The 22415-nt window shown below is 42.0% G+C and overlaps 1 protein-coding gene across 1 annotated transcript in view; it reads right to left on the bottom strand.

Annotated features, from left to right (window-relative positions):
• Positions 1 to 1309: 1309 nt before the first annotated feature.
• The window catches only part of LOC139468397 (uncharacterized), a 45438-nt gene continuing 24332 nt past the window's right edge, over positions 1310 to 22415 (bottom strand). The window contains exon 3 of the mRNA XM_071250342.1: positions 1310 to 1708. Within this exon, the coding sequence (XP_071106443.1) occupies positions 1427 to 1708 (282 nt within the window). The 3' untranslated portion in view covers positions 1310 to 1426. The remainder of the gene's footprint in view (positions 1709 to 22415) is intronic.

The raw sequence follows: 22415 nt of genomic DNA, 5'->3' as shown, positions 1-22415 counted from the left end.
CCAATTCCACCCCACACCATGATGCTCTGACCACCCCACGTGTCTCTCCCAACAACACAAGCATCCGAATAACGTTCCCCACGGCGTCGCCAGACTTTCTCTCTCTTGTCATCTGCTGTTGAGATACAGTAACGGCTCTCGTCTGAGAAGAGCACTCTTCTCCACTGCTGGTGGCGCCAATGCTGGTGCTGTGTTGCCCACTGAAGACGATCCCGGCGATGACGTGGCGTCAGAATGGGTCCCCGGTGTGGCCTGGTCTGTGACAGTGGACGTGTCTGCTCGTCAATCGTCGAACACAATCTGACGATCCTGAAGTCGGGTGGTGACCCTTGGTCTTCCACTACGTGGTCGGTTATCTGTAGTGTTGGTGGTCTGGAACCGTTGCTGGAGTCTGTATATGGTCCTTACGTTGACCTGAAATGCATTGGCTACTTGCCGGGCGTTTTGTCCAGCTTGCAATCATCCAAGAGCTTGGTGTCGCTGATTTCTTGTCAGTCTTGGCATGTGGTAGCAATTCAATAACGAATGAATGTTATCCGATCTGTGTGGAATTTTAAAGGGCAAGAACGCATGTGCATTTCAATTTGCACAGAACTTTCGAATTTATTGTCATCTGCTTTTTTTTTTTCATTATCCAATTCCATTTTTCCGTACATGGTAATGGTAAATTTTAGAAACATTGACAAAAATTACCCAGATATTTCAATGACAACTTTTCATGCAATGTTACTTGGGGTGACGTTTCTTTTGCTGTTCAGTATATGTCATAAATATTTATTTTGGGTTCTTTATGACACACATCCTCTCTTGTTTACACAATGTTAAATGTCAGGTTGCCGAGTTTCTTGTCACGTCAAGTAATTGAATGTATCTCAGTGTCACAGGAAATGCCATTGTCAAGGATACAGCTGCTGAGGTATCGTCAGCAACAAACCCGTGATTGTATTACATGTTTGTGTTAGCGTGTTCATAAGTAGAGAACAGGACACTAATTTGGTTTGTTTATTTGCTTGTTTAACGCCTTTCTAAACAATATTCCAGCTATATGACGGCAGTCTGTAAATAATCAAGTCATTCCAGTGACTAATATCAGGAGGAAAATATTCCAGAGTCGATTATTAAGAAACCGCCGTCATATAGCTGGAATATTGCTGAGTGCAGCGTTAAACAACAAACAAACAAACAAACAAACGAGGCGAGGGCCGGAACGTACTACACCTCATCCGAGGATGGACAAAGCCTATAGGCTGGACACCATTGTCATCTTACACCATTGTCCAACTACTGCAAAGCATTACCCACTAAAATTATCAACATCGTTGTTTTAAACAGGTTGGTCATTTTAGACAATCTGTCACAAAAGATTCTTTATTACACATTTCACTCCGTTTAAACAAAATAAATAGTTTATGAATGGACACGTCAACTAGTTCATCGGTTTCAGAAGAGACTTTCCATAGCGGTCGACACATAACGTATTGCCGATGTCGAGGTTGTATTGGCACACGTCGTAGCCCAGGTTGTGGTGGTAGGTGCAGATATGTGCCATGGGGCACGATGTGCTGAGGTTGCACACTTGGTAAGGCATACAGATCCCGTCTACACAAGTTCCATCCGGGCAACCGAAGTTGCAATGCGTCTTGGGATAGCAGATCTTGTGGTATGCGCAGTACTCGTGAATACAACACCCTTCCGAACAATAGCGATACTGAAACAGGAAAGAAAAAATGGTTTTAAGATTATTTCAAAATGTGTGGGTATTTCAAATTCAGCTCGATAACAATCATATCATAAGATGATGACAACAAGAATACACGTAATAATAATGCATGTACTTGTATTCGCTTGCCTCCATACACTAGCGTTATTTCGGGATAATCCGAATGATTACGGAAAGAGACGAGTGGTGACGAAAAATGTGTGTGAAATATGATTTGTGTCTATTTCTGATGCAGCTACGGATTTCATACCTCTTCTTTCTTTAGCATTACCAATAACACACCAAGATGGCGGGATTGGGTATCATGAATTTTTTTTAACCTTTCGACAAACGATCTCACTACAATTTCCCTAGAGGGGGTCTAAACCGTGTTTTAAAAATATGAATAACCTGTAATCATGTTCACAACCCAAATATAATGAAAATGTTCACGAAAAGTTGGGAATTTATGTAATAGTGTCATTCTAGCTACCTTATTTCGCGAGTCCGAAAGAATGATGATAGGTTTACAACAGATCTGAAGCCGTGTCACTATGTCTATCGTAGGCAGTGTGGAAGTTGGGCATAACGCCGTTCTGAACAATACAACCATTGAGGAGAACTTTGACGGAATTTTGTCACAGGCCAATGAAATCATGCCTAGGTCAAAAAACATATGTTTATCATCGTGTGATAGAATTTTCAAATTCTCATCTAATCAATCACATAATATTATCTGAGTAAATAGCTTCCATTCCAAATATGTTTACACGTTGAAAACTGGAATCTCTGAATAGTGTTAGGCTTTCAATTGATCAATAAATCTGCAAGCAAGAGTCTTGGCTGCAGAGAAAGACTCACAAGTTCGCGAGTTAATGAATGTTATTTTGCAATGATACAGCAATATCACGGTGGGCTCTAACTAATGACGTTTGAAACAGGCAAATTGTTGCCTTTTGATAACTTTACAATGACACACAGTTAACCAAGCCATACTTTCTGCCACCCGACCTCCCCGGTATAGTCAGCTGTTACAGCAAAGAAGTTATACAAATTGATTGTTCGGATGGGTAAGCACATGGGTAGATCATCCGTCAACTAGTCGATGGGTAAGCACATGGGTAGATCATCCGTCAACTAGGTGGTGGGTGAGCACATGGGAAGATCATCCGTCAACTAGGTGGTGGGTGAGCACATGGGAAGATCATCCGTCAACTAGGTGGTGGGTGAGCACATGGGTAGATCATCCGTCAACTAGGTGGTGGGTAAGCACATGGGAAGATCATCCGTCAACTAGGTGGTGGGTGAGCACATGGGAAGATCATCCGTCAACTAGGTGATGGGTAAGCACATGGGTAGATCATCCGTCAACTAGGTGGTGGGTGAGCACATGGGAAGATCATCCGTCAACTAGGTGGTGGGTAAGCACATGGGAAGATCATTCGTCAACTAGGTGATGGATAAGCACATGGGAAGATAATCCGTCAACTAGGTGATGGGTAAGCACATGGGTAGATCATCCGTCAACTAGGTGGTGGGTAAGCACATGGGAAGATCATCCGTCAACTAGGTGATGGGTAAGCACATGGGTAGATCATCCGTCAACTAGGTGGTGGGTAAGCACATGGGAAGATCATCCGTCAACTAGGTGATGGGTAAGCACATGGGTAGATCATCCGTCAACTAGGTGGTGGGTGAGCACATGGGAAGATCATCCGTCAACTAGGTGATGGGTAAGCACATGGGTAGATCATCCGTCAACTAGGTGGTGGGTGAGCACATGGGAAGATCATCCGTCAACTAGGTGGTGGGTAAGCACATGGGAAGATCATTCGTCAACTAGGTGATGGATAAGCACATGGGAAGATAATCCGTCAACTAGGTGATGGGTAAGCACATGGGTAGATCATCCGTCAACTAGGTGGTGGGTGAGCACATGGGAAGATCATCCGTCAACTAGGTGGTGGGTAAGCACATGGGAAGATCATTCGTCAACTAGGTGATGGATAAGCACATGGGAAGATAATCCGTCAACTAGGTGATGGATAAGCACATGGGAAGATCATTCGTCAACTAGGTGATGGATAAGCACATGTTAAGATCATTCGTCAACTAGGTGATGGGTAAGCACAAGGGTAGATCATCCGTCAACTAGGTGATGGATAAGCACATGGAAAGATCATTCGTCAACTAGGTGATGGGTAAGCACATGTTAAGATCATCCGTCAACTAGGTGGTGGGTAAGCACATGTGTACATAATCCGTCAACTAGGTGATGGTTGAGCACATGTGTACATCCTCCGTCAACTAGGTGATGGTTGAGCACATGGGTACATCCTCCGTCAACTAGGTGATGGTTGAGCACATGGGTACATCCTCCGTTAACTAGGTGATGGGTAAGCACATGTGAAGATCATTCGTCAACTAGGTGGTGGTTGAGCACAAGGGAAGATCATCCGTCAACTACGTGACGTGTAAGCACAAGGGTAGATCATTCGTCAACTACGTGATGGGTAAGCACATGTTAAGATCATTCGTCAACTAGGTGGTGGGTAAGCACATAGGAAAATCATTCGTCAACTAGGTGGTGGGTAAGCATATGGGAAAATCATTCGTCAACTAGGTGGTGGGTAAGCACATGTGAAGATCATTCGTCAACTAGGTGGTGGGTACGCACATGTTAAGATCATTCGTCAACTAGGTGGTGGGTAAGCACATGGGTAGATCATTCGTCAACTAGGTGATGGTTCAGCACATGTGTACATCATCCGTCAACTAGGTGATGGTTGAGCACATGTGTACATCATCCGTCAACTAGGTGGTGGGTACGCACATGTTAAGATCATTCGTCAACTAGGTGGTGGTTGAGCACATGTTAAGATCATTCGTCAACTAGGTGGTGGGTAAGCACATGTGTACATCATCCGTCAACTAGGTGATGGTTGAGCACATGTTAAGATCATTCGTCAACTAGGTAGGTGGGTAAGCACATGGGAAGATCATTCGTCAACTAGGTGATGGATAAGCACATGGGAAGATAATCCGTCAACTAGGTGATGGGTAAGCACATGGGTAGATCATCCGTCAACTAGGTGGTGGGTGAGCACATGGGAAGATCATCCGTCAACTAGGTGGTGGGTAAGCACATGGGAAGATCATTCGTCAACTAGGTGATGGATAAGCACATGGGAAGATAATCCGTCAACTAGGTGATGGATAAGCACATGGGAAGATCATTCGTCAACTAGGTGATGGATAAGCACATGTTAAGATCATTCGTCAACTAGGTGATGGGTAAGCACAAGGGTAGATCATCCGTCAACTAGGTGATGGATAAGCACATGGAAAGATCATTCGTCAACTAGGTGATGGGTAAGCACATGTTAAGATCATCCGTCAACTAGGTGGTGGGTAAGCACATGTGTACATAATCCGTCAACTAGGTGATGGTTGAGCACATGTGTACATCCTCCGTCAACTAGGTGATGGTTGAGCACATGGGTACATCCTCCGTCAACTAGGTGATGGTTGAGCACATGGGTACATCCTCCGTTAACTAGGTGATGGGTAAGCACATGTGAAGATCATTCGTCAACTAGGTGGTGGTTGAGCACAAGGGAAGATCATCCGTCAACTACGTGACGTGTAAGCACAAGGGTAGATCATTCGTCAACTACGTGATGGGTAAGCACATGTTAAGATCATTCGTCAACTAGGTGGTGGGTAAGCACATAGGAAAATCATTCGTCAACTAGGTGGTGGGTAAGCATATGGGAAAATCATTCGTCAACTAGGTGGTGGGTAAGCACATGTGAAGATCATTCGTCAACTAGGTGGTGGGTACGCACATGTTAAGATCATTCGTCAACTAGGTGGTGGGTAAGCACATGGGTAGATCATTCGTCAACTAGGTGATGGTTCAGCACATGTGTACATCATCCGTCAACTAGGTGATGGTTGAGCACATGTGTACATCATCCGTCAACTAGGTGGTGGGTACGCACATGTTAAGATCATTCGTCAACTAGGTGGTGGTTGAGCACATGTTAAGATCATTCGTCAACTAGGTGGTGGGTAAGCACATGTGTACATCATCCGTCAACTAGGTGATGGTTGAGCACATGTTAAGATCATTCGTCAACTAGGTAGGTGGGTAAGCACATGTGTACAGCATTCGTCAACTAGGTGATGGTTGAGCACATGTGTACATAATCCGTCACCTCGTTGTGGTAGTGTGCAATGCTACCCCGACGACGTGGATAGATATGTTTTTGATCGGTTATCGGCCGGATGTCAGTAAGTGCCCGCTGTCAAGTGAGGATAATGACTGGTTATCTGAAGTGACGCGCGACACATCTACACCAGTGGCATGAACGACAGACAACAACAGGAAGGTGACATCGTCTAATGTGCCAATAGAGAACAGTGTGCAAATAGTTTTGGGGTCGGGGGGTCCAGATTAGGGTCAGTCGGGAAACCTTGAACACAAGTTTGGTCTTGGATACAATTGTTGTCGATCCTTGCATAAAAATCCTATAAAGTTATATCATTGGGTGTGTCTTTACCGAATCACCGGTCGATTCCAAGAAAACGTGTGTACAGCTGATTGCTGTTTCCGGCTTAGTTTACGAGAAAATACACAAGGTAATCTTAATCCCTAGATATAAAACAATGCCTCGTAATGTTCTCGTAATACGTAATGAAGTTCAACTTTGACCTCTGACCTGACTGACTGACTGATATAGACCTCTGACCTCCACAGACGCCATATTTATCGAAGGGGATTACATGTACAATAAACAAGCTCGTCTCAAACGTAACTCAGTGTCACTGGTTAATTGACTTCTCACGAATCAAATATATTACCACCAGCGGAAGTGTACTGTCCGGATAAGTGAGACAATTTTGAGTGCATTTCAGTGTTTTGTGTGTGAAAATGACCGTCCGGTTCCGGAAACTGAATTTCCGGATATACGGGCAAATTTATATAGTAATTATTTCGTTTAGAATGAAAATCGTCCGGGAACCGAGGTTTCCGGATATCTGAAGTCCGTATAAGCGGGGCACGACTGTATTAGTGTCCATATAGATATTATACAGTGTCCATTTTATTCTGACCTAAGAAAGCACATTTTACCACCATATTATTGTACATCTCCATCATACCAGAAGCTGTACATGCTGTTTAGTACAAATAACGCTCACACCCATTGTCTTGAGAAATTAATTTTTTTAGGATTGAAAAAGTGTGCACGATTTTTGTGTATTATTTAAACTTATATCATGATTAATCTGTTTCCAGAACAGCATTGTCAGTTACATATATATCTGTAATACAGGCCGGTGGCTAAATTACTTGAATACATTTGACTTGACTGATCCGAGGGCTGGTCAAAAAGTTCTAAGCCTTACAAACAAAACCAACAATTGAGATATTGTTTTTACTTATATTTTTCAACATAATCTCCCTGCCTTCACAACACTTCTCATATCGATAGTGAAGTTTTTTCAATTCCAGTCAGGAAGAAGTTTTCTGAAGCCAAGCCATTCACGGCAGCTTTGAGGTCATCGTTGTCGCCATTGCGCTTTCCAAGAAGGTGTTCTTTCAGTTTAGAAAAAGGGGGGAAATCACTTGGTGCCAGGTCTGGCGAGTATGGAGGTTGAGGAATCTCTTCGAATCCACATTGTCGCACAGCAGCCTTTGCTACTCGAGAGGTGTGAAAAAGGCATTGTCATGAAGGATAGAACTCCAGCAGTTACCATTCCTCGCCGCTTTTCTTTAATTGAATCTCTCAAGCAAAGTAGGCACCGGTAATCGTCTTTTGACTTTCTAAGTAATCAACAAGGATCACACCCTTTGCATCCCACAATACAGTGGCCATAACCTTCTGCACTGATCTTGAAGACCTAAATTTCTTTGGTGCCGGAGAAGTGGAATAATGCCATTCCATAGATTGACATTTTGGCTCGGGATCAGAGTGGTATACCCCTGTTTCATCACCCATCACTAATCTCTTTTTGAATTTGACAAAATCCTCCTTAGTTAGCACTACATTTTCTATATCAATGTGAGTTCCTTTTTCCTTAAAATCGGAATTTAGAAACTTTGGCAACCAACGAGCAGATATCTTATTCGTCTGTTAATGTTCATGAATAATAGTTTCCATGGCTTAGACGTGTGTCTTCCTCAAGTTCAGCAAGTTCAGTTTCTGACAGTATACGTTTTTCTATCTCCTTGATTGCTGGAAGTTGAGGGACGTCCAGACCTAGGGTCACCTCAAACATAGCTGCCCTTTGTTTAACAGTGGAATAGCTGGCACACGTATCCCAATACACTTGTGATATGCGGTCATGAATTTCTTGGGAGTACTTTTCTCAAGTCAAACACTTGATGACTGCTCAGAACTCGTTCCTTTCAATTTCTGTATCCATTTGGACCCCTATCACGTTCAACTGGCTGTCACTAATATACAAACGGCCTCAACAGACCAAATACACTTGCAACAAACTACTCAAACAATGTACTGCATTGAGAAGTTCACTTCGTTGTGGCCCATAGTTAGTCAGACGCTTTACCAGCCCTCGTAAAATCTGTTTAATATCCAAATCACCCAAGTTGATAACAGGACCTCCTTTTGATCACTGAGGTCGGAATGCCCGTGGCTTTGGCTTGATAGCAAGTACGCGAACTGGCATAAATCACATCTATCATTACATCATGCGACACATGAATCTAAAGGCACTATTTGTGAATACCAGAGTGTTTGAATGGGTTTACCCATACCCGTGGAATTAGAACATGGAGCCTGTCTTTGTAAAATACTATCGAGTCATTTATCGGAAGTGCTTTAATGCTTCGAGCGGAAGAGCTATCGGATTTCTCCTCTTTCTTTTCTAGAACTTGTCATTAAGAATGATACTACTGTCTTTTGAATTGTAACTCAATACCAATGCCATTTAAGATATCTGGTTCCTAAAAATAAATTACATTCTGGTTATTTGAAGTTATTTTGATGTAGGTGGGAGATTAATTGTAACGTAAACCGTTTACATTTCAACAGTTATTATTAACTTGTGATTATACAGGAGAGTACCATTTGAAGTCAAAGACAAACATGGAGACGTTGTGTTCAAATGAATATGTTCACATAGAGATATCGGGTAAATACACATGCCTTATAATTACCCGATATCCGTGTGTTGGTTTACAAACATTATTTTGATACAGTGAGCGAGTGAGTCTGGTTTTACGCCGCTTTTAGCAATATTCCAGCAATATCACGGCGGGGGACACCAGAAATGGGCTTCACACATTGTACCCTTGTCGGGAATCGAACCCAGGACCTCGGCGTGACGAGCGAACGCTTTAACCACTCGACTACCCGACCGCCCTGACATAAACTGGAAAGAAGACATATGTTTGATGGTGGCTAAAATGAAACAAACAAGATATGTTCAATTGATGAGGATGTATTTGACACAGATATCATAGTTATGTTTTGGACCTTAAGTGTTGCAGTGTTTCGGCGACTGTTTTCAGCCTTTTGGCGTTTCGACGTTTGCAATTATAGGGTCAAATCCAATTTTCAAGTGTATACTTTCTTTTGCCGGGCAGTTTAGTTCTGTCACAAGGGATTTGTATCGCGGTGACAGAAGGGCGTCATCCATATTCCAGGACATTTTAAATACCAACATTTAAGCTACAGGATCAGCGGAATCCCTGCTCAGAAATCTCAAGCACAGCCATGAGGCAGTGCATGTCAAGCTCTGACACATTGAGACTAGCGGAGCTTACAGCTCAGACGCAGCTGACATGAGCGGACATCAAAGTGAACAGCTCACCTTACCATTAGTCGCAAGTTTGATAGCTATTAACCACTTGCAAAATGAGATCAGTGTGTGGACACAATGAGATGGCAATAGAGTATGAGTACGAGTGTGTGTGTGTGTGTGTGTGTGTGTGTGTGTGTGTGTGTGTGTGTGTGTGTGTGTGAGTGAGTTAGTGAGTGAGTGAGTGTGTGAGTGAGTGAGTGAGTGTGTGTGTGAGTCAGCGTGCGTGTGTGTGATAACTGATCGAACGAATCGATGCATTGTAACTGGTGGCACGACACCAATGGCGACTTGTAATATCAACAGTATAATCGAAATCGATTTTATCGATAGATTCAATCAAAGAAAATCATAGTGATTATCAACCTAATTATTAATTATATATTTTCGTTGGGAAACGTTTTATCGAGCAATAAAAATACACCGCAACTGCTCAAGGCTCCATGGCAATATACCGATACATCGATGAATGTTTACACCGATGTCTTTATGGGTTACAGTGGTTAAGAGAGGGGATAAAGCAACAAAGCAACAAACATACAAACGATATATTCGCACTCAAACAGTGCTGATAAACAACACCTGTAGCTCCAGCAAGTACGTTACTATTAATCTAAAGGTCACCTTGGTTGTCCAGACACTTTCATAACTTTACTCCCCCGTGGCAACTTCGAGTGAAACAGGTCCTCGGCACAACCATGTTTATCGTGAGAGCCGTGCAGTAGCTGGACTATTGCTGCCAACAACATACTTTCGTACACTTCCTTTACTCCCCAACATCCCAAGCTATCCACTGAATCAAGGAGATATGTCAAACTCACGACAACTGCATTATGGATCAGTAACGTTACGTGTCACACAACAACAGCAACACTATACGATAATATCACAATGGCTTCAGCTAGTTGGACTCCTACAGTTACTCCGTACCTAATACAGTTAGATGCATACACGAGTCTTCACAATTCCATCATCCTCTGTATCTCCATCTTCCCGAAGCAAGAGCGCACACTAGCCTTCTTTTAAAACCAAAGTCTTGTTTCCATTTGGCTTTGAGACCCGTGAAGATCCGTCGAGAATAGGTCTTCAGCAACCCATGCTTGCCGTAAAAGGCGACTATGCTGGTCGTAAGAGGCGACTAACGGGATCGGGTGGTCAGGCTTGCTGACTTGGTTGAAGCATGTCATCGATCCCAATTGCGTGGATCGATAGTCATGATGACAACCACTGGATTGTCTGGTCCAGACTCGATTATTTAGAGACCGCCGTCATATTACTAGAATATTGCTGAGTGCGGCGTTAAACAGCAAACAAACAAACAAACAAACAAAAAACACATTAGTAGTACGTCACTCGGACCGCTGTGTGTAACATTCTGTTGCCCCAGACATATTCGCAAAATAAGTCTCGGGTGGTGATGACATCTTGTGTGTCACCCGACACAGCCTAGATTGAACTTCAAATATATCAATCACTGGATTGTCTGGTCTGGTCCAGACTCGTTTATATACAGACCGCCGTCATATAGCTGGAATATTGCTGAGTGCGGCGTAAAAAATCAAAACAAACAAAAAACACAAATTTGGCTTTGATAGAGGCTAGTGGACACGCTTGCTTCGGGATGATGCTGTATCTCCAGGGCACGCATTTCGGTAAACCTATACAAGCGTTACCTCGTGCTCTGGAGATATAGAGAGGGCGATTCCGTCAATGCAGCCTAAATAAGCTCGTAATTGACGACACTTAGAAAGTGTCATAATGACGCTACCTAAATATATACATAGTAATTTATATGAAATTTTGTGAAAACATTTGTGATTAAACCTTTCCCCTACCGCAGAAAAGAACGCTAGTCCTTGTGTTGTAGACAACAATAGTCATTAGGATTGGTGTATTGATTCATTACGAGGCCGAATGTGAAGTGCCAGCCACTGACGTATACAGTACGTGAAAGTTTCGTGAGTTAGTTGTATGGATTCCTTGACATTTGCGTGTTGCAATCCCAGTGTCGCCATAATATCGCAAGCAATCTGCAGTTTCTTGTGATTCGTGTCTCCACGCCATCTTGCGCGACGAAGGAAATGGCCTAAGTGCTGCCTTTATCCACACGGTTCTGTAATATCTTTGATCGCAATGGCCACCGAGTGGTATTTTTACCATCAAAGCTACGTGATACAAATAATGATGCATTATTAAGACTATATAGTTATGAATACATTACGATGGGGAGGTAACACTAAGGGTTCGCTTCACGTGATTCCCCCATCTCGGGGGAATAATCTGGTTGAGAGTCTTCCCATCCCCTACTGCCATTGCTTGCCTATCTACACGTCATGTTTAGGAATGTGTTTAGGATCTAAACACAAGAAATGAGGTATCGTCTCACAGCCTAAACACCACCTAAACATAAAATCACGATAACAAGAACACGATTGGAATTTTATCACATTTAAATACTAAATATGTCCAGATTTTAAACCTGTTTAGAATATACACATGTTTAGAGTTCAGATTTTACGCATGTTTAGTGTGAAAACATGTTTAAGACAAAATGTAGAGACTCGATTATTGACAGACCGCCGTCATATAGCTGGAATACTGCTGGGTGCGGCGTTAAACAACAAACAAAAAAAGATTACTGAATCACCATCGGGTACTTGCCTCGTCTACCAGATTACCTGCAATCGTTACCTATGGTCACCACCGGATACTTTCTCGATAATCCGGCGAAACAGATTTCATTGGGCGTCCAAGGCAAAGTAGTCGGGGAAATTATATGAATCGATCACTGAAAACCAGTGATGACACCAGGTGTTCGCGATAAGTGTAAACATGTCCTATCCTACCGGTGGCACTCGCCATTCACATTTTGCATACAAAAGTTTGTTCGTTGCCTGGCGCCGCACATAAGTACTCCTGCCATGCGAAGGCGACATGTAGTGAGTGAGTGAGTGAGTGAGTATGGTTTTACGCCGCTTTTAGCAATATTCAAGCACTATCACGGCGGGGGACACCAGAAATGGGCTTCACACATTGTACCCATGTCGGGAAGCGAACCCGGGTCTTCGGCGTGACGAGCGAACGCTTTAACCACTAGGCTATCCGACCGCCCCTGAAGGCGACATGTAAACAAACCAGACAATCAAGTGATGAACCAATAATTCAATTACACGATATTTACTGATTCTGCTGAAATTCAAAACGATGTTAATTTGAAATTACGTTTGCTGTGTTCAAATTCAGAGATTCTTACAGACCAATACCTCTGACACAGAGACAGGACGTTCTGTAGCATATCCCACGGATGTCTCTCTTGAACCGATGGAGTGCTGGGTAACGAGTATGTATAACATATATTATTCACGGCCGCATCACGCATCTCTGTTCAGGCGTCCATCTATCCGGTATCAAAAGGGCAGCATCTACACCGCGTCATCACGAGCTGATACCTTCATCAGAGATGGGATTTGGTGCTCTGTGTGAAATTCAGACGCCTTCGCAAAGCTACCAGACGAATGACCTGATTCAAAACTGCCTCGACCAAGACCGCAAAGCTAAAATCTCAGCTACTGCTATGTCTTAAAACCAATTCGTTTAAAACTTGAACCACAATTAATTTAAAATTTTACTTTCTGCAACATTTTCTCAGCCTTTGAGCACAGAAGCATCCGGCGGTGAAGCATTGCTTAAAAGTACTTTCATATAAAACAACCATTTAAAAATATCGTATCCGGTATTAATTGTCTGAAGGAACATATATGTTTTAATATAAAGTATCTCATACAGAAATACAGCAACCGAAATCAATTACCGAATAACATGTTTTGCAGCTGATCCTTGGTCACTGACTCTTGCAAGTGCATCTCCTGTTTCTTTGCATCTAAAGAATTGCTTCAGTGTGTACGATCATTTAGGGAACAGTGTTCTTGTGGGCTGGACATGCTTCTGGTGTCATCGCTGATTTTCAGTGATCAATTCACAAATTGTCACCGCTATTTTGCCTTATACGCCCAAGGGAATCGGTTTCATCGGATAATCGAGACTGGTTATTCTCTGGCATTGCGGTTTTATATTTATAATGTCACAACTATTCACCAGTATCAGTGCTCTATTATACATTTATTAGGATGGAAAATGTCATCGGTAGATATTTCAAAAAGGGTACACTGAAGGTTAAGATATATGAACATAAAATGGGATGTTTCTAACCTTTTTCCAGACACATATATATCAAAGACAGTGCATCTCCGTGCTTATATCAGATAAGAAGTTACCATGGTAATTGGTTTTATCTTTCTGCAACGATCGCCCTGCGGCTCCCGATGATGTAATATTCCTGTTTTCTACTCAATACATCAAACATCACATTAAACCTTCTAAAGAAGAGTCACTAAATATGTCTTAAGCGTCTACTCCGTCCCTGATTCCAACCTTCAGGCTCTAGCCAGGCCATTCATCAGCATGGCACACAAAGGACCAATAGCGATAGTGCTAATCCCTGCCGGCAGGTGGCGCGTCCGTACAGGGAGATGAAGTCGTATTAGACTAACTACTCAACACACTTGTAATGTCCTGTTTGGAGTCGATTCTAATCAACGAGTGTGATGCTTGTGGAATGTGTTGCCAAAGGGCGCCGATAGGTGGCAGTGTTAGGTCAGATTGATAGGCGCTGCTTGTAATGACGTCATGGCCCACGTTCGCACATGTTGACTGGTGATGCTAGTACTGGTTTATTTACAAGACCCTGTTTTGTGTAAATATTCGGCTGTAAATGGAGAAGAAACACACGGATTTGATTACACACATTCTCGAAGCCCATTCTTTAACACTCCAAGCAGTGATATAAATACTTACGGCGAAACAAAAGCTAGAAGAACATCAAAATACATAGGGGCGGTCGGGTAGCCTAGTGCTTAAAGCGTTCGTTCGTCACGCCGAAGACCCGGGTTCGATTCCCGACATGGGTACAATGTGTGAAGCCCATTTCTGGTGTCCCCCGCCGTGATATTGCTGGAATATTGCTAAAGCGGCGTAAAACCATACTCACTCGCTCACTCAAAATACATTAAAAAAATAGTCCCGTGAAGATCCAGGGATAGGAATAGGTCTTCAGCAAACCATGCTTGCCGTAAAAGGCAACTAACTGGATCGGGTGATCACTGATCATGATCTTTGGTTTGTCAACGCTATACCGTACTCGTCGGTTTAAACATAATGTACACGTCTACATCACCTTGGACTCCGGCCGTGATATTGCTGAAATACTGTTCAAAGCGGCGTCAAACCCAACTCACCCACTTACTCACTCTAACCAGAAGGTACTTGTCATCAATGGAGCTCTATGTTTTCCGGTGCTACAAACGTCTAATGCCAATGAGAGTCTGCAACCATCAATATTAAAACCACTCGATACCAGGTTTTTTTCGATTCGGTATTGTAAATTCAGTGTAAAACGCGACCAATCATGAATGTGACTGCTCGTGAGAATAAATTCTAAAATATATATACAGAATATAAATATATATTTTGAGAATCCATGGATACTCATTTTTGTTTATAATCATAATACAAAAAAGATGCATTATGTTATTTTAATTTACCGGGATTACACTTCACTGAATGTCTTTATATTGTCCTGTGACCAACTCATGCATCGCTGATGCTTACAGACAGATGAGGTAGCTTTGTGGTTAAAGGGTGCGCTTGTCACTTCGAATACCCGGGTAAACCATGTGAAGTCCATTCTGGTATTCCAGCTGGAATGTTGTTAACAAATCCACACGCGGTGTTTATAACCACTCAGCGAAAGATTAGCGGAAACGTGGCAGCAACGAAACGGACGCTCTGCGTCATTTAGTGACTAAAATAGGACCTCTGTAAACTTGTCAATGTTAACCATGCTATGGTTAGAAGCGGGATCATACGTTTCCGAAGAAAAGGATCCCGTGGGGGTGCGATTTAGCAAACACCACAGTAACCAATGCTTTATGTGCGGTGCAGTAAATTATCAGGTGGTTAGGCCAGATGACTGTGTTGACTAATGCCATCGTACCAAGATGGCGTGCGGTACTGTTCATATTCTCAATCACTAGTTTGTCTGGTCCAGACTCTACTAATAACATGTCGCCGTAATGTAGCGGAGATATTGATGAGTACGGTGTTAAATACAACGATTAAACACACATTCAGCTATATGGACTCTAGACAGGTTTTGTATTACCGAAGTCTATATTTCCAATAGCATGACCTGTTCCATAGCTAGAGAACTACAGATCGCTGGGTTCATTATAAAGCCTCTTTATATCACTTGTTGAAACGTTCCGATCTTTCGGGGGTAAAATAAACACAATAATAAAATATCAACAGTTATACTTGTTTCTGTAGTATAATTATCCTTAGTTTCCGAAAATATCTAATTTTGAAAGAAGCAAGCAGTGTCATTTAAAGTGAAGAGGTGCTCCAGATGGTTAGATTTTTATCCTTTGGAAAATCTAGACTTGCTTCATTTAGAACTATAGCAATACAGTAAGGGCATGGCGGGAGGGAAAATAATATGGTTGAGAGACTATGAGACAGACTATTGTTTCTGATGCTTTTCTTATGTTTGGTTGAAAATGCATTCACAAAATAACTTTCATCTTGGAAAGGAAACATTCGGTTTGGTGTAGTGTGATTATACTGTCTCAAAGCGATTTATCGGTGAGGCCTAACCGAAATCTGATGACACATCTATTATGTAGAGGCGGCAGGAGTAGGGAGCATTGTTGCATGTTGGAAAACATCACGCACACGTTGATGTCGTTACTTGCCTTGACGACGCTAATCACCGCATACCATACCGGCAGTCGCCAGTCAATGGTATATAACATGCGGCTTCACGTGTTGCCACTAACGACGTTAGCTATTGCCTCGTGAAACATCCATTAACTATTGACGATTGGGCGGTTGGAGTGTGTGTGGTTCGATGCAGCATATGTACTTACATAGACCATGTGAATAATTCGTCTGTTTTACCGTGAAGACTCCCGACAAGCGTCTGTACATGTAAAGTGTTTCTTGTATGTCTCCAGATCGTGTTCTTGTATACACCATGTCGTGTTCTTGTATATACCAGTGTCGTGTTCTTGTATATGCCAGAGTCGTGTTCTTGTATACACCAGTGTCGTGTTCTTGTATATATCAGTGTCATGTTCTTGTATACACCGGTGTCGTGGTCTTGTATATACCATGTCATGTTCTTGTATACACAAGTGTCGTGTTCTTGTATACACTAGTGTCATGTTCTTGTATACACCAGTGTTGTGTTCTTGTATATACCATGTCATGTTCTTGTATATACCAGTATCATGTTCTTGTATATACCAGTGCCATGTTCTTGCATATGCCAGTGTCGTGTTCTTGATTATACCAGTGTCGTGTTCTTGTATACACCAGTGTCGTGTTCTTGTATATACCAGTGTCGTGTTCTTGTATATACCAGTGTCATGTTCCTGTATACACCACTGTCGTGTTCTTGTATATACCAGTGTCATGTTCTTGTATATACCAGTGTCGTGTTCTTGTATACACCAGTGTCGTGTTCTTGTATACACCAGTGCCATGTTCTTGTATATACTATTGTCATGTTCTTGTATATACTAGTGTCATGTTTTTGTATATACACCAGTGTCGTGTTCTTGTATATACCAGTGTCGTGTTCTTGTATATACCAGTGTCATGTTCTTGTATACACCAGTGTCGTGTTCTTGTATATACCAGTGTCGTGTTCTTGTATACACCAGTGCCATGTTCTTGTATATACTATTGTCATGTTCTTGTATATACTAGTGTCATGTTTTTGTATATACACCAGTGTCGTGTTCTTGTATATACCAGTGTCGTGTTCTTGTATATACCAGTGTCATGTTCTTGTATACACCAGTGTCGTGTTCTTGTATATACCAGTGTCGTGTTCTTGTATATACCAGTGTCATGTTCTTGTATACACCAGTGTCGTGTTCTTGTATATACCAGTGACATGTTCTTGTATATACCAGTGTCATGTTCTTGTATACACCAGTGTCGTGTTCTTGTATACACCAGTGCCATGTTCTTGTATATACTATTGTCATGTTCTTGTATATACTAGTGTCATGTTTTTGTATATACACCAGTGTCGTGTTCTTGTATATACCAGTGTCGTGTTCTTGTATATACCAGTGTCATGTTCTTGTATACACCAGTGTCGTGTTCTTGTATATACCAGTGGCATGTTCTTGTATACACCAGTGTCATGTTCTTGTATACACCAGTGCCATGTTCTTGTATATACACCAGTGTCATGTTCTTGTATATTTGGGTGTTGTGTTCTTGTATATACCAGCGGCATGATCTTGTATATACGGGTGTTGTGTTCATGAATATCATCTCTTGTGAAATATGTATGATCGAATATTTATCGCTATAGAGTTTTCTCTTAGCTATTTCTTATAATAGCTTTCAGGACTTGAAATTAGATATTATTTTTTATTTAAAACAAAGGTAACAAAAAGAATTGTGACTATTGATTTACGCCGCGTGTATCAATATTTCGAGCATATCACGGTGTGGGGACACACTAAGCGGGGACACCACACATTGGGAACTATACCCTCATCTCGCATACAGACCATGAAACAAAATAGCCTAAGTCTCACAAGAAAGTCTCCAATACTTTATCGAGTGTAGATTTATTCAGGGTCAGGCTCAAAATGAGGGATTCTCTTGGCTTCCTTCTGGTATATCTTAAAATATTTTATATCAGAGACAAAATATACTCAAATGAAAGTACAGGTTCATGAAAAATTACCATTATGATTGGTCGTCAGCGGGAAGATCAACTGCCCGTGATAGAACGGTTTCGGAACCAAAACCTAACGCCCTACCGCACCAGAAACATTGCACGCGGACCATGGAATTCCTCCGTGCACGTGGGTAGGGGGTCATTCTTGAATTGGCCACTTCAGTGAATGGTCGTCAAATCCTTCCGAGTAGTTTCTCATTACCCATAGTAACACAGTATTTGTAATCAGATTGGGACGTCTACAGCGTCATGAACGATTGATGGCTATTGGCATTCTTCTCCAATATGTTCTGTGTGTCTCGGTGTGATTTGCAGACTTTGGAACTGGTTTCTGCAGATACAAAATGTTAATGATCGTCCCCGCAAAGGGCGCCTAGTCAACAACGGAAGTCCAGGATCGATTCATCAAAAACCAGACATTAAGAAATCGAGCCCAAGCTCTTAATCAAATCGCTGTTAACTTACGCCAGACCACCGGAGTAAAAGTTACAGACCAGATGATTAGAAATAGTCTTCATGCTCGACAGCCGCGTGTTGTACCACCGTTAACAAATCGACACATTTCATCCAGACGACAAAGGCGTTTAGAGTATTTAAACCGGTCTCGTGCAATGTATTCAGAGGAATTCACTCTGGACTTTCTGGATATGCGTGGTCGTGTCTGGAGGCGTCCTTACGAACGTCATGCGAACGTAACCGTAAGGCAACATGCCAGAATTAGGGGTGGGTCTGTAATGAAAAGGTGCTGGAACACTATGACTGCCAGGACGTCCCTGCATATTCCCCATGGACAGGTCACTGAACAGTACTGCCGAGACAACAAAATGGCGATAATTGTTGTGCCGTATCGCGCCCTGCTGGTTCACGTTTAGTCTTTCAAGACAATAACGCCCCTTCCCACCGTGCACGTCACGTGCGAATGTCAGGGGGCACGGGTGGCCCAGTCGTCTAAGGCGCAGCGATTCGCTGTGCAGAGATGCGTCCCTTGGGCACGCCAGAAACCAATAATTGTGGGTTCGAGTACCGGTTCGCCCCGATTATGTTTCTAGGTTTGTCAGCATCATACCCGTGCTCGTGGGTTTCACCGAAGTGGTAAACCTGCATCACTTCAGGCTTTCCTCCCACATTAGGCTGACACGCCGCGATGTAACTGGAATACTGTTAACAGCGGCGTTAAACCCAACTCACTCACTCACTCCTCCAACAGAAAAACACCACCAGAATGCAATGACAAACCATGCGTCTTGACCTTTCCATATAGAGCACGTCTGGGACATTAATGGGAGACGTGTACACCGACGTCAAAGACGATCCGCTACGTATGACACACTAGGCCAGGCGCTGCAAGGGGCGTGGACAAGACTCCCTCGAATTGTCATTGGGTGATAGATTAGTACCATGCACGCTGTATAAACGAATGTTTGACGAATCGTACCAAATATGACCACGTACTCTTATATATGCCGGATGAACGTTGCATACAAGTTTACGTGCAAATGTCATTTCTCATTAGGCTATGTTATTTTGGTGTCGTAAGAATGAGACGCCACTGACATTCAGGGCACATTCGTGACCACTCGTGTTATTCCGGACCACTCTTCCGGCGACTGTTGATGGATGACTACTCGAGTGTGACATGAGTGCATGTTGGGACCAAATCCGGTTTCAAAAATTGGAAAATAATCAATTGCATCCGGTACTTGTGCTTTCCTTCGTTTCCACCTTCCTTACAATGACGACACGTCAATAATAGTCACGCATTCTTCAATATATATAAACCATCAAGGCCAGAGAATAACCAGTCTGGATCATCCACCGAAACAGATTTTATTGGGCGTCAGGTGTAGAGGTGAAAATGACAAGAATCGATCACTGATGACACCAGGTGTTCGCGAACACGTTTCGACACTTGACATAAGTAATCGTAATTACATGAAAAAAAATTATGTTCTATGTACACCTAATAAATAGACTTTGCGAATATAGTGTAAGGTGCAATGTTATTCTTGTACACAATGACCTTTCCAGAATCCTCACCAACACCACTGGGCAAGAATATATTTGAAAGTAAGCACTTACTCCCCAACCATGACAAGTGTGCAGTTCTAAATCCTGGTATATCAGTACATGTACATCACATACAGATAAAATACTGCATTGTTACTGTTATTAGATGGTTTAAAGCAAGCGGACAGACAATCTGAAGAAAATCGAGGAACGTGGACTGTATGCTAAAGACGCGGTGTGAAATAATGAAATAATGTTCTAAATTGTTATAGGGCATGTTTATAAGACTGACAACTAGCCTTTTTCTCATACTTGCTTCCTTTGGACTATTATGCTCCAGTACGAACGTTTGCTGGAATGTCTGAAAAATGCCTACAGTATTCGACGTAATAAGCGCCCAGGGCGCTCTCAAAAATAGAGATAGGGGGCTCTTATTAGAATATTATTATGGTGGAAAAAACAGAGTTGAAAGGTAAATTTCGTGATTTATGCTGACGGCCTGAACTGTTGATATACGACAGATATATTTTTCCTGAATTTAATTGCCCATACTTAAGGGTGTATATAACACACGCGTGCGTATTATACACGAATAAATAGGTCTTGTGTACATTGATCAATCGGAAGGGGTACTAATTGGGATTGTTCACTTGCCAATATATAAGCAAATATCGCCGTTGGCGCTTATTACGTCGAATACGGTATTTCTTTCGTTTCAGGAGAGATTGATCCGTTCTTGACCCGAGATTTCTCACCATATAACTTGCTTATACCGTCTTTACCTGAATCTTTATAAAATAATCTTTGCTAAAAGAGTAGAACATGTTGAAATATTAAAATATATGCCATGAAAAGCCCTAAAGTAAGTCTTTGGGGGTTACTTAACCATTTTCTTTCATTCAGTGCCCAAACAATGTAAGTATGTAGATAATTAATCACTGTTCTCGGCAATCTTATGTAAACACATAATAACATTCACAACAAAGTCTTAAAGTGTTGTCCACATTGCTTTACTTTGGTTGTTTTCGTGGGACAAACGGGCCGGTATCATACCTCGTCATTACCGGCGTACGCCGAATTGGTCCTACCATTCCTATACTACTCAACAGAAGTCAAGGGTCACACTATTATTTCATATGATCACAATTAATATGTGATGCTATGACATATTAACTGTAATAATATAAAAGAACTGGGTGTTCCCTAACTTCTTTTGAGAAGTATATTATTGACCGTGACGTCATATGTACCCGAAAACATTGTACTGATTGAATGTTTTAAAAAACGTTAATAATGCGCTTGAACATCTCATTCGGTTACAAATTATATTAATGAGTTTCAAATCATAACAACAGACACAAAATACAAGGCGTCCTCTACCTGTTACAACTTATAACTTGCCATTACATTACGCAAACAGGTCGTTCCTATAAAGGCATTGTCTGTACAAGTTCTAAATTCAGAACCATCTCATTTGGTCACGAACTTATCTAAAAGTCTGAATAACAACGGTCGTCAGTTGCGTTACCAGTATATATTCTAAGTAAGGATAAGATTTATGGATGAAGAACTTCTTTATTTCGGTTAGGGGGGTTCTAACCATACACCTGTGTAGTTTCTAACATCGTTTTCAACCTGCTTGATAACGATGTTAGATCCTACACCGAAACGACGCTCCTAATTGAAATAAAGAAGTTGTTCATCCATGAATCTTATCCTTCCTCAGTACTCTAACTTCTAAATGCCTCTCAAAGAAGTACCTATTCTATGAAATATACAGCCATTTTCCACCTTATGATTAGATTTCGACGAAATCAGAAAACAATTATTAGGGGTGGTTAGAAATGCCAAGAATAATTACACAGACTGATATAATGTGCCCACAAACGTTAACAGAATAATAATATCCGATACATTTAGACGTTAACCCTACACAGTGAGTTAGTGAGTTGGGTTTTACGCCGCTTCTACAACAAACCAGTCATAACAAGGTGTGGGAACACCACCTGTAGTCTCCTCTCTGAACCGTGGGCATGTAATGAACTTATTAACTGCGCC

Source organism: Haliotis cracherodii, unplaced genomic scaffold, assembly GCF_022045235.1.
Source record: "Haliotis cracherodii isolate W230 unplaced genomic scaffold, xgHalCrac1.p SCAF_2, whole genome shotgun sequence".
Taxonomy (NCBI): Eukaryota; Metazoa; Mollusca; class Gastropoda; order Lepetellida; family Haliotidae; genus Haliotis; species Haliotis cracherodii.
The sequence above is the reverse complement of the archived record's forward strand: the minus strand, read 5'-3'. Positions and strand labels throughout refer to the sequence as shown.